Source organism: Salvia splendens, chromosome 16 (genome assembly GCF_004379255.2).
Source record: "Salvia splendens isolate huo1 chromosome 16, SspV2, whole genome shotgun sequence".
Taxonomy (NCBI): Eukaryota; Viridiplantae; Streptophyta; class Magnoliopsida; order Lamiales; family Lamiaceae; genus Salvia; species Salvia splendens.
Genome location: NC_056047.1, coordinates 11,950,572 through 11,964,444, shown reverse-complemented (window position 1 = coordinate 11,964,444; position 13,873 = coordinate 11,950,572). Strand labels below are relative to the sequence as shown.

At 34.8% G+C, this 13,873-nt stretch overlaps 1 protein-coding gene across 1 annotated transcript; it reads right to left on the bottom strand.

Moving 5' to 3' along the window:
• Positions 1–5,944: 5,944 nt before the first annotated feature.
• LOC121771036 (protein NRT1/ PTR FAMILY 8.3-like) lies at positions 5,945–9,915 on the bottom strand. The gene is made up of 5 exons (XM_042167834.1): positions 9,644–9,915; positions 9,077–9,182; positions 8,789–9,006; positions 7,331–7,887; positions 5,945–6,926 (listed from the first exon to the last, which is right to left on the bottom strand). Exons 1-5 carry the CDS (start codon positions 9,698–9,700, stop codon positions 6,119–6,121), a joined length of 1,746 nt encoding a protein of 581 aa, XP_042023768.1. The 5' UTR covers positions 9,701–9,915; the 3' UTR covers positions 5,945–6,118.
• Positions 9,916–13,873: the final 3,958 nt, after the last annotated feature.

Here is a 13,873-nt window from a genome sequence, read left to right as displayed (position 1 = left end):
ATTAAAAAATATGTCGCGATTCGAACCCATGAATGCGTTCAACTAGATAATTAATCCATAGTAAATTTTCATGATCTAAGAACCGTAAATAGTTCCTAGTTTATACTCCATATATAGTGAAAGAATAATATTTAAAAAGAAATAATAGCATTTAAATTAAGAAATTTGGTTTGTCAGTCTTACAAGATTAAAGAAAAAGGAAAATAACAAAAAAACTGTTTTTATTGAAATAACGTAGAGAGAGTGAGAGAGAGAGAGAGTTGTGGTGGAAGAAATAAAGGTTGGGTTACGGCTAGTTTTGTCGAGGGGTGGGAAAGAGCAACCAACTTTTTGGTAGGAATTGAGAGAGTGCATTTAGTGACAAAGAAGCATGCCAACGTCTCGTAAAGACTTCATTTTTAATCTTTATAGGAGTACTAACTAATCGACAATCTCCATTTTCAACCTCTTTCAATACATACATCACACATATACATAAGGCATATACATGTGTGTGACATGATATTTTCATATGCAACAAAAATTAATAATGTATATATATGATTAATTGTTAAATATCTTAAATTGTTAACTCTGCTAACTTGTCGATTATGTATATTACCAATGTTACCACGATGCTATGAACCTCTCTCTCTCATGGCACGAGTCCATCTTATTTGTCCATAACTAATTTGATTTTTTTTTAACTATTCTTATTTTTTATATTGACAGCCTATCTAAATCCCATATACATTCAGCTACGAAATAAATTTCGCCAATTTTGACATTTAATTATTAACTATTAATTGCGCAATAATGAAATCAACTAAGAAAGTATACTACGGTTCCATATATGCAGCTATATTTTTTGTTATAATATAGGTAAGTAGTGTAACAAATTAAGAAACTACAGTTTCATTGACCTATATAAATTATTGTTATAATCTAATTGGGTCCTTAAAAATTTATTTGACTTCTTGAATTTTCATATTATTATAGCTAAATATAATTATGTATATTCATTTGAAAAAAATTCAAGAAGTCAAATATATTGAGGACGATTACAAATAGTTTTAAAGTAGAAGCACCTATTTGCTTACTTATATGTGGGAATCCATAATTAGTTTCTATATTTGTAGAACAAAATCCACTAGGAGAAAGTGCACTGATATTTATTTTCATGAAAATAATCACAAGACACAATTTTTTCCAAAGCAATCGCAATTATTTAAGCATATATAATGTGGAACAAAAGTTCATCGGCATTATATCCAATCTTTTTGGTAGCTTAATAGGTTAAATAATGAATTAATTATAATACTTTGCATATTATAATTAAACATATAAGGCCTAGGCTAGCTCCCTTTTATCATTTTTATAAATGAAATGGACATACATGGATTGGAAAACGTAGCAACAAAAGTTGAATCGCCACTTGATAATTCCCTTCAAACACTTTTTAGAATTAAAAGTTCACTATTTCTTATTGTTTTTATTTATCTCAATTCACAATTCCAGATTCAAAAAAATTAATCAAATTTAAAATGAAAGGCATCATTACATGATTTCGACTATAAATTAAAACTGAAGTTAATTGAGATAAGTAGAGAACTAAGGTCTCCGGTATTGAGACAACCCTTAATATATGATAAGCAAAGTTCAGATAGATGCACAAACCCTAATTTATGTTCTTTTGCTATTTTTTTGTAAGGCCAATTTTATATAAATCTTTAAATAAATTTATTAAATACCGAATTCAAAATCTTGGCTTAATGAAGTCAAGGTTGCAGATTGGTAGAATTAATATCCAGGTAAAATTTGAGGTTGCCCAACATAATCCTTTCTGTCACATTTATTTGAATTTGCAATATATCTCGATGAGAAAGTGGGAAAAGAATATACACCTTTTTCTTTGTAATTGCAAGACTTATTTTTTCTCTTTATTTAATGGTATTTTCTAATTAATACATTATTGATATATCAGGAGCTGTATGGTCACATAAATGCACAAATATTTCGGAAATATAGTAAAAACTACAATCACGAAATAATTTTTCATCGAAATGAAACACTTGTCAATTATCTCATTTTTGCATATTTTCTTCTGTTTCATACCAATAACAATTTAAGTGAATCAATCTGTTTAAACTTTAAAAAAGTAAATTTGTTACTGTATTAGTTAATTCTTAAACTCAAGTTGTATTATGACTTAACATTTTCTAATTTCACTCTGATTAATTAAACTTAAAAGTAAATTTGTTACTAGCTAGTAGTATTAGTTATTAAACTCAAGTAGTATGACTTAAACGTTTTCTTTTACTCTGTTTAAACTTAAAAGTAGTTATATTAGTTACTATTAGTTACGTACTTTATGCAATGTATATCACACACATACGAATATTAGATCAAAGGTATACACTGATAAAAGTTTCACTACTACAATGGAGTATTATTTTTACACATTACCAGATATATAATTTATTTTCTTCCGATTTGATGTTCGTGTGAAATGTTACGTTTGGTTTCTAAACCATCACAAACTAACATTTTTTAGGCAATCACAAATTAACATTTTAATATGTAAATCATTTAGTAGAAAGTAATAAGTCATGTCGATACTTTAAAAAAAAAGTTATCTACCAACAATTTAATTTGGATTATCTTAATAAACTTTTCCCACATGACATAATATCAGCTATAATTGCAATACTTAACTAATCGATTCTCACAAGAACACATAATGATAATCAAATTATATTTATTCTGTCGTATTTTAGAGCTATGTGTGTGTGTTTGGACCCGGATCGAAATTATTTAATTGACATTATTTTAGTAGAGACTAAAAAGTTTTTTTGTTCTAGATATGTTTGTTTAATTTAATATTATTTGTTCACTAGAATCTACTCATAGAAATTAAATAGTAGGAGCAACAAATAAATCCAACATCTAATTGTAAAAAGATAAATAAAGTCTTAGTATCGTTTTTATCTGCACGTACGTACGTAACTAATTAATAAAGTAGTAAAATTCAATTACATTGTGGGGGTAGTGGACAAAAAGAATTTCAGTTTGTATAATAGACATAATTGTGTGAAAACAAGTATGGATTTATATATGGTGATAAATAAAATAATCATATACTATAATATATAGGAACTAAAAAAATAAGGTAATAAGATAAAGGATGCTATACTCAGAAGAAAGGAAGGACCCACGGTGGTTGGAGGCGGGGCAGCCTCAGTTTCATGCATCTTTACACATCATATATATTCATATAATCAATGGCGGATCCAGGAACAAATTATCGTGGGGTCGAACAAGATAGTAAATATTTATTTAAAATAATTGTTTAAATTAATTATTTTTATAAATATATTTTTTAATATAAATAATTCATGCGAGTATCGATATTCTTAAAACAACATACTCCACTTTCTTCGTCCCGTTATAAGCGAGACTCTTCTTTTGAATACAGAATTTAAGAAAAAGACGTTTATGGAGCTAATTGAAGAAAGAATAAAATATGATCTTAGATAGTAAAACAAAGATGCAAATAAATAATAAAGTAAGAGAGAACAATTATGTTATATTACGTGTTTTGACAAAAAAAATGACATACACATAGCATAATTTTTCTGTAACATACCAAATTTTTAAAGATTTAAAAAATTGAATATGAATAATAAGGTTGAAATTTTAAATTATAAAACTAAGAGTAGAAGAAATTAAGAAATATTTACTTTATATAAGTAGGTGGTTAATTTAGATAAATTGATTTTGATATACTGTAAAAAAAATATTACTACTACTACTATTTAACATTAATTGATAAGACAGAAAATATTTTTAATGGACTTCTAAGAATTAATTCAAATAAAGAAAATATTTCAAAGCCCATTTTACAATTAGATAACATATTTAAGATATTTAATCTTTTAAACTTAGTTAAATTTATTGATGCCGGTTTATTCTATTTCACGAGTGAATATAGGGATGAGAAAACAATAATGACATCGCCAATATCATTCATCTTTCTCTTCGAAAACAAAAACCGCGGAAGGACTCTTCCCCTCCAACTCCTTCGTTCTCGACAACAGTCTACCCATCCGGCTGCCTCACTTCCTTCCTTTCTCTCTGATCAGTCTCCTCATCATCTCACACAGCGTGAGGACGTGAGGTGGGGGCGGAGACGTGAACGTCGTAGGGTCGGAGGCTGAAGAAAGTAGCTTTCCGGTGCACTCCGTGGCAGGTGGTGGGGTCGGCCGACCCCGCCCGACCCCACCTGGATCCGCCAGTGCATATAATTATTGACACTTAATTAAATTGCCTGCAAACAAAAAGTAAGAGAACGAATTATATAAATTAATAAAAAAAAATTCAGCCCCTTCATTAGCTCCATTTAAATTTATCTGGTATGTGCAAAAATGGAATAAAAAAAATTCTCATCTTTAATCAATTTTCAGATATCTATAATTAATTTAAAATTGACCAAAATATATTTGTCAACTTTTGTCCCCCCCCCCCCCCCCCTACTCTATCCCTCTCAAAATCTATTTTAGCTACATTTTCGGATAATCTATAATCTTTTTACAATAGCGTCATTTATTATTATTATTATTTTGGTACTACACTTTATTATTAAATGATCTTATTCTTGACGAAGATTCAAAATTAATAGCATACTGAATTATTGAAAATTTTAACTTTAGATTATGCTATTCTTTCCTAAAGTCAAATGAAATGTTAGTACAAAAAATTTGTATGGCAAGGTGAATTTTGTGGAGTCCAACTGCCTCTAAATTAAAAACCAAGAAAATAACCACACTTAGTATATATATATATATATATATATATGGGTGTGTTAAGGTCTTTCGCAGCTTTTCAGTCCAAGCTTCAATCAGATCACAGCCCTTGGATCCTTGAATTGGATGGTTGTGATGATCTGCATTATTACACTATAATGGTGCATTATTAGTCGGTGTGCATTATTCAACTGAAAATCTGCATTATTAAATGACACGTGGCATCAATCTAACCGTCGGATGACAAAATCGTGAGGCTGAGATTAAAAAGAACAATAGAACAAAAGATAAAAAAAGTAAATGAATACATCCATATATATATATATATATATATAGGGAGATGATCAAAATAAGTATGTGTTTAAATCCAGAAATGCAGACCAAATCTTGGCCCTAGGATTAGATGATCTAATGGTCAATAATTAACCTAAAACACGGAAGGTCATAATTAAGCAATTTTAGGTCATATTATAATATTTGAGTTTAATGTCATGCTAAGATCGTTTTAGGTCATGCTTTGTTAGCATGACCTAAAAATTACCTAATTATGACCTAAAAGTGACCTAATTATGATATTGTTTTGCGTTTCTGTATTTAAATCTAGTTTTGCATAGATCAAAACCCTATATATATATATATATATATATATATGCTGAGTGTGTTTGTGCGTGTGGCGTGCTGGGGTAATTAATTTACTAGGGTCAAGTCTTAAGTAAGAAAAAAAAATACCAGTACTATTTTTCTCACATTAAAAAGAAGAGCAATAATATTATGTGTATTATTGAAAATTCTGAGAAGATTTATAATTGCATGTGACAAGTTCTGATTTGGGAATCATTGTCCAAAAGAAATTCCAGCAAAGAATTAACATTGGATTCCACAATGCATGAAGCAATGCATCCAATAATCTTCCAAGTGCCTTGCCTCCTAAAGTGTACGCACTTTTCCCATATTTCTCAGCATCAACCAATAAACTAGGATTAATTAATCATTTAATTATTCTACGCTATCAATAATTTATTAATATATCGATACCCGAAATCTGGTTTCGATATTCACATTTATTGTCTAAAAATGTACTGTACAATATTTTAAATGATTTACAATTTTTATTTCTATTTTATTTTAATTTCTTGCACTGTGTGTGTGTATCAAACCCATCATACTCCAACTAATACAGAGATATGTATGAAGCTCCAATTCTCATGAAACCTACATATCTACAATCTTGAGAAAACTAGTAGTACTGTAGTAGTAAGCAAATTTCTGAGAGTTTGAACTACACTATGTCCTATTTCATCCTACTGCTCAAAGCGACAAAATACAGAGATTGAATTTCATGATACTTTCTTGAATTTGTACATTTTGGCACAGAAGACGTATACCACCAGATTGAAGGAGCTGAGAGCTGCGAGAAGCCAAAAGAAGTAGTCGAGATGGCCGACGTTCAAGTTGTCCGGTATCCACCCGGGCTGTCCTCCTTGCGTTGTCAGAGACGTGACAACGGTGAGGATGAATGAGCTCAAATAGTTTCCCAGTGCGTTTGTGAGGAGCGACAGGGCCGTGCACAGGCTGCGCATGGCATCTGGTGATTGGTCGTAGAAGAACTCCAGTTGCCCGATGAATGTGAAAACTTCAGCAGCCCCAAGCAGGAAATACTGCGGTATCTGCCAGAAGATACTCATTGGTGCAGCAACTGCTGTATCCACCACATATGACAGACGAAAGACCTCCACAATAGCAGCAGCCGACATGCATAGAATCGAGAGGAATAGGCCGACTCCCATCCTTTGTAGCTCGGTGAACCCTCTGTCTTGCCCGGTGAACATTTTGGCAAGTGGGGCGAGGACTTTGTCGTACATTGGGACCCAGAAGATAACGCTGATGACATCAAAAGTCGACAGGGAGGCTGCAGGGATTGAGAAGGAACGGATGGAGGTGTCCATCACCATGCCTTGCTCCACAAACATTGTTGACATTTGAGCATAGACAGCAGCAAACACTATTCCGGTGGCCCATATGGGAAACATCCGTATCAAGATCTTCAGTTCCTCGACTTGTGTTACTGTGCATAGATTCCAAGCATTGGAGTAATCTTCATGTTTGCTTTCAGCATCCGAAATTACAGCAGCTTTGTCGAGACACCTTCAGAAGAAAGGAGCGTTATCAGAGACGCGACAAGCCATGGTTGGCGGTTTCATATATTAAAAGAGAAACAGAAATAATGAAGCTTCTATCATGATATGGAATTTCTACAATGTGCGTATAATGTACATATACATAAAGATATATATAGGAGCTAATAATGCTAAACTAAATTTGGTTATTTCATTTGTTCCAGAAATTCGAATGAAATCCTTCTGCATTATCGAGGAATGTCATACTACGAATTAGCAATAATGCAGAATAGTTTTGTTAAAGCTCTGATCATACTGCAGAATATATAGCAGTAACTATCAATGATCTTGAGAAACTGAAGAAGAATTATAAGTTCTAATCCTCAACACAAGTTTATCAATCGTGTAAAGCGGGAAGAAGTGAGAATTTACTTTAGTTCATCAGTATGAAGCAATTTCCGGCTTCCTTCAATTGCAGAGCTTTTATCAGGTAATTCGTACAGAAGGCTACTATCATCAGGGACAACCAAATTCCATTTGCGGAATGATGCAACCAGGACCTGGCACATTCTTGTAATAGGGCTTCCTCCTGGTCTCTGAAACCTATAGAGATTGGTGCCCGAGAAGAAACTTACTATAGCAAATCCCATAAACAAAGCAGGGATGCCAAAACCAAGGCCCCACCCAGCATTATCTTGAATCCAGACAATTAAACTACTTGATATCAAGGCACCAATGTTAATGGAAAAATAGAACCAATTGAAAAAAGAACCCTTTTTAACACTCTCTACAGGGTCCGTATCGTCAAACTGGTCCGCCCCAAAAGATGAAACACATGGTTTGATCCCTCCTGTTCCGAGTGCTATAAGATACAGCCCAAAGAAAAATATTGCATATTGAGCATCTGAGGCAAAAGGGCATACAGAGTCAACACATTCAGGAGGCTTAAAATATGGTATAGTTGCAGATGCTGTCAACGTGCACATTCCCTAAGTGAAGAGAAAGATAGGAATAATAAGATGAGAGCAACCAAATAAGAAAGAATGTATGCAGAGAACATAGAAGTTACAAACAATATTAATACCAAGATAATATAAGGGCTGACATATCGATACACTGATGCTGGATAATAAAATCATCTAGGTCAATAAAAGTTTACATGATTAAGGCAAGCATCTGGAGTCTAGAGGAAAATAATAACATAGTTTACCACTCCTAGAACAGCGAAAAACAGCTCAATCTCCAGCATATTCAGGCAATAACCCACATTGTTTTATGCTTTAAGTTAAATCCTTAGTAGGCAACCGGATCAATATCTCTAATTGCTTCAGAGGATTGGCACAATATTTAAAAAGTTAAATACCTGTCTGTCAACAAGACAGACAGACAGACAGACAGACAAAACAAGCCCATGTCTTAAACTTAACTTATATTGGGCATTCCTCACCACCCAAAAACATTCTAAAATTCTGCTACATAATTGTATGATGATAGTTTACAGTGAAAATCTGAAAACCATGTGATTGCTTACCCTCAATTTCTAGACAAATGAGGAGATTGTGATGTCTTTCATGTTTTGTATTCGCTGGGATAAAATCAATTTTAAGAAGCTGCAAGAATAATTCTTTCTTAGTTTACTCAGAGAGCCAGAAAGAATCGAGGACTACTTGGCTACTTGCCAAGGTTGGCGCATAACAATTTACAGGAGAAAGTTCAGCGAAAAGTCTTTCCTAGTTAAAAATTTTCAAACTTAGATTATGGATAAAGTTCGCCGGACACAGTCAACAATGGTTAGCACACTAGAGATAAGAGAGACCCAGCCAGCCAATAAATCAAGTAGTAGAAACAGAAGTAAATAAATGAAATGATGAAAAGAAGTTAGGAAATCACAATGAAATAAAGGGTGGAAAAGGCAGCAATTGTCCAATATCTTCCCCAGTAAGCATCGGCTAGGACGGCCCCAATAAGGGGAGTCAAATAGCAGGTGCCTGACCATGTCATCACAGTTGTAGCAGCTGACACATTCCCTTCGTGTAAATTTTTTGCGAGATAACTTACAAGATTTGTGGCAATCCCATAGTATGCTAAACGCTCACAGCATTCAGTCCCTGCCATATGATACACATAAAACATCAGAACAGGACCTAACAACTATCTAACTACTACAGCACTTAATACCTAGAATGTAAGGACATGCTCTCCAATTCCCAGTTTTGCTCTTCAGAACAGGGTTCCCCTTAGAGTCGACAGAACCATCTCCAGTATGTAGTCCATCATTTCCACTCTACAAGAAAAACAGCACAAAATTACACTGTGCAGTCAATTAGACAACAAGCAATATCAATATTTTTAAGCAACTCTAGGAGGGGAGATAATATCTCAATTTGGGGGAAAAGAAGTAAAAATAAAGAAAACCAGCAGAACACTTGCCAAGCCAACTACCCAAGTATATTAAGATTGATCAATTGATTTTACAAAATATAAAAAAAAATGCCCCCACCATCTCCCTTGATTGCCCCAGAATAGGAGGATACCTAAAACAAAACTAGTTTTATTTTCCATTTTTGGAATAATTCACCCGCCTAACAGAAACAGAATAATACCCTCAACTTAAACGTATCTATGATTTTGACCGAATGTAAAAATAATTCCATTCCAACTCCAATACATATGATGCATACAAACAAGAAGAGAAGAAAACCTTAATTTAGAAAATGAATTATAATTAAAATAAAGGCGAATCACCTCTACATGAACATGACCCTCCTCCAGAAGCAATCTCTCCTCCTCGTGACTACCCATTAGCTATGAAGAGTTGGAATTTGTAATGCGCTTTATATATAGGAAAGATGGGAAGCGATGACGAGGATTGCTTCAAGTGCAGGATGTTATGATTGTGATTATTATCTGAGGGGAAATGAATGATCCAGTCTTACGTTTCCTGTGATTTCCCAATGCTGCTGGGAATCAAACCTAAATTCGAGATTTTGAACTTCAATAAACCCAAAATTTCCTATTTAGACATAAATGGTTGTGGATTTTAAATGTGATCTATTTAATTCCTAATTCCTACGACGTGATTTTGGAGTCTGTTTCAGTTACAATATGTTGAAATTAATTTCCACAATGTATCTATTTATGTATTCAACCAGTGATGTATTTAGTTTATTTTTGGATTCATGTATATCACAGACTAGATTCATGTTTAGATATCTTTGTAATCTTTATAATAAGCATATTCACATCTAGCTAAATATCCATATTATATTTCTGTCTAATATCATATTGCTACAACACTATCACTATTATCACTTGCCATATGGTCCATTTCTAATCTTGGAGCTCCTTTTCTCATACAAAACCACAACTTTACTAACAGCAAAGCAAATGGATTTTTCTGATGACAAACATTTAAAATTGAATGTTCTCCATCTCCTCTAGGCCGTTTTGATTTAAAGAGGAAGTGTTGTTGGGCTTAATAAAGAATTGAATCACATTGTTGGGGTAGTGGACAAAAAGAATTTCAGTTTGTATAATTGACATAATAGTGTGAAAACAAGTGAACTATGTATGGATTTATACATGGTGATAAATAATAATAATAATCATCATCATAATATATAGAAAAATTAAAATATAAGGTAATAAGCTCGCTCGTATTGTAGCGCTCGGCACGCCCCCCTTCAATGGACGACACCATCATAGAGAGGCCCCGAGCGGCTCAACACCTCCCCCCAAGCATCCAATATGGATGTTGTGCTCGTTTAAGTGAAAATCGAATATCCGATATAAACCAAACTCAAATTTAAAAATCAATTTGATTTTTATCAATTTATTTATTTTCATTTTAGCTTCTGTTTAAATTTTTAGCAAATTTCAGTTGTTTAGGTTCGATTCAAATTTATAAATATCAAAAAAATCAAAATTTCTTATTAATAATATATTACCAAAAAACAAATTATATATCTGTTGATTTATATTAATAAATATAAATACTAGTATAATAATTTGTTAATTATAAAAAAATTGTTATTTTGTTTTTTTGGATAAATTGTACAATTTCGGTTTTTCGGGTTCAATTTTTTTAGTTTGGATTTCTATTTTTCATTTTTCAGAAATTTATGCAATTTTGATTTTCGGCTCGGATCGTTTCTTATAGTTCGGATTTCGATTTTTCAAGTTCGGTGTTAAGATAATTCGGTTCGATTTTCATTCTCACAAAATTTTGGTTTTTCGATTAGGTTTGGCCAAAAAACTTAACCGAAAACCAAAAGTACTACTCCCTTTATCCTGAAATAAAATATATATTTTGATTAAGTACGAGTTTTATCGTTTGACCTTATAAAGGAATGGGTGAAAAAGTAAGTGAAATATATGGAGTACTAACTTGAGTGAACTTCAAATTAGCTCCATGGAAAATGGAGTTTGCATCTTTTAGGTTGCTAATCTCGAAAAAAATCACGATAGGTCTCTTGAAAAATTGTTACTATAACACATATCTATGTCATTTTTTATTTTTTATTTCCTATTTTGCCCCTAAACCTTTTAAAAGCAGAATTGATCTAAATTCATTTGTAATTTTTAAATTTAATACTTAACATTTAAAATTTAATTATACGGAGTAGTATTATTTTTAGTTTTACTTCACGTATTACTGACTCATCTCATTCTATTAATTTATATTTATATTTTTTAGTTTTACTTCACATATAAATTTAAGTCAAGTGAAAAATTGAAAAAATTACTACTCCATATTATTTAATTAAATGAGGCGTATATATACCGAATCACCGTACCTCTCGCGACCTACTGGTTTGGAACTTAGAAGGCGGGAGGATTTCGGCGGCGCCAGGCTCGGACTGAGCTTCGGAAATCCCGGAACCTGCACTAGTAGACACTCACTCACTAATCTGGATAGCCGTTAAATTTTCCCTCCTTCGTTTCCCTCCCTTTTCTCTGATTTCCGCTGTTAGGATTTTTAAGCTGCTGCCGATTGGGAGCAGACTTCCCGTGGAGCACTACGATTTGTCATCCGCCGCCGCCGTCAACTCCTACATCGGCACCTCATTGCACGATCCCAATGTCAGAATATATCACGGAAGATATTTCCTCCAAGAAGAGAAGATTAGGGAATGATTAGGGGATAATTTATTGATTCAATCATACAATAGCCTAGAATAGATTGATCTTATATTTATGGTATTTACCATAGTTAAGGGCAAGTTTTACCTATATATTGAAGGCTGTAAATTGTAAGCCATATACACAAGAAATACAAAACACATTCCCTACTCTATTGTGCTCGATTATAATCATCCTTTCACCATCACAATCCACCTCTCTCGATTACCATCTTCAAGATGGTATCAGAGCAGGACGATCCGAACTTGAGACTCAGAGCAATCTCATCATAGTCTCGATTACCTTTCCCGACCTTTTGAAGCCCTGCAAAACCAACCAACAAACAGGATGTCAGAATCCGGAACCAATAATTCCCAACTTACCAGCCAACCCATAACCCTTTCTGCTGAACAATTTGCAGAACTTGTGAGACTAAGCATGTCTCAAACACCTCCAAAACAGCTGTTCCAGACTGAACCCCAACCAGAATCGTTGGGAGATGTACACGTGCAGACCAAGCTCAATGGGGAGAACTACCCCCTATGGGCGAAATTGATGAAGAAGGCGATCGGAGGGAAGGGTCTGATTTCTCACATTTCTGGAGTGTCAGACCCTCCTTCCCCAACCGACCCAACCTACTCAAAATGGATCCAAAGAGATCATTGCTGCTTCAATTGGCTTATCAACAACATCGACGCCAGCCTCGTAAATGAGGTCTCCCAATACGAAACGGCTCAAGATCTGTGGGAGAGCTTGGCCGTCACATACGGGAGTGGCGCTGACCCATTCCAAATCGCAGACCTTCACCGTCAAGCATACGGGATGAAACAAGGAAACCTATCCCTGGAGAGTCTATGGCAGAAATTCCAGGACTTGTGGATATCCATAGATAGCCGAGACCCGAACCCTATGGATATACCATCCTCCATCGAGAAATACAATCAAGTGACCCAGCGACATCGGCTGTATCAATTCATATGGGCACTCGACGACAGATACGACAAGATAAAACGAGAAATCCTGAACATGGACCCTATCCCAACAGCCAGAAAGGCCTACGGAATGGTCAGACGGGAGAATGTGAATGAGAAATTGATGAATCCAGAATCTAAGGAGTCTGGAATTGGGGCTGGACTAACCACTATCGACCGAACCCGGATGCATACCAGTCACCACCAGCCGCCACCAGCCAACAGAACCTACCGAAGAGACGAGGACAAGAGCAAGCTAGTATGCTCTCATTGTGGGGGTAAGAAGCATACTAAAGACACTTGCTTCCATCTCCACGGCTACCCGGATTGGTGGGAGGAGATGAAGAAGGCCCGCCAACAGAAAAGCAATCAACGGAGCAATAGCGGCGGCGGAGGGAGAGCGGCAGCAGCCGTCGTCCTCGAGGACCGAGTCACCTACCCCAGTACAACACCGGAGGGCAGCGTCGGTCCACCGAGGATGAATGGGAACGGCGACAGAAACCAATCGGCGACAGAGGAGAAGGCCATAGCTTCGGCAACAGTAGCAAGAGTATGGTCTGAAGGTAAAGAAACGAGGAGAGACCTCATCGGCGACAGGCAGACGACGACGGCGAGGATCCCCACTGAGGAGGACAAGGCGGCAGCGGCTAGGGTTCCAAATCAAATTGGGGATTTTGGCCCAATTAACCTCCCAAATCCGAAAACTGCACTTTACCCCCAAAATCCACCGAAATTCTACCCTAACCCCCGAGCCAGAAACCTCACCCAAATAACACCCCCAAACTCCTTAAAATCCCACTCCGACCCCCGAACCAAAAATATCCACCAGATGCTACCCCATGAATCACACAAATTACAAAACCACCCCAGAAGATTAAAACCA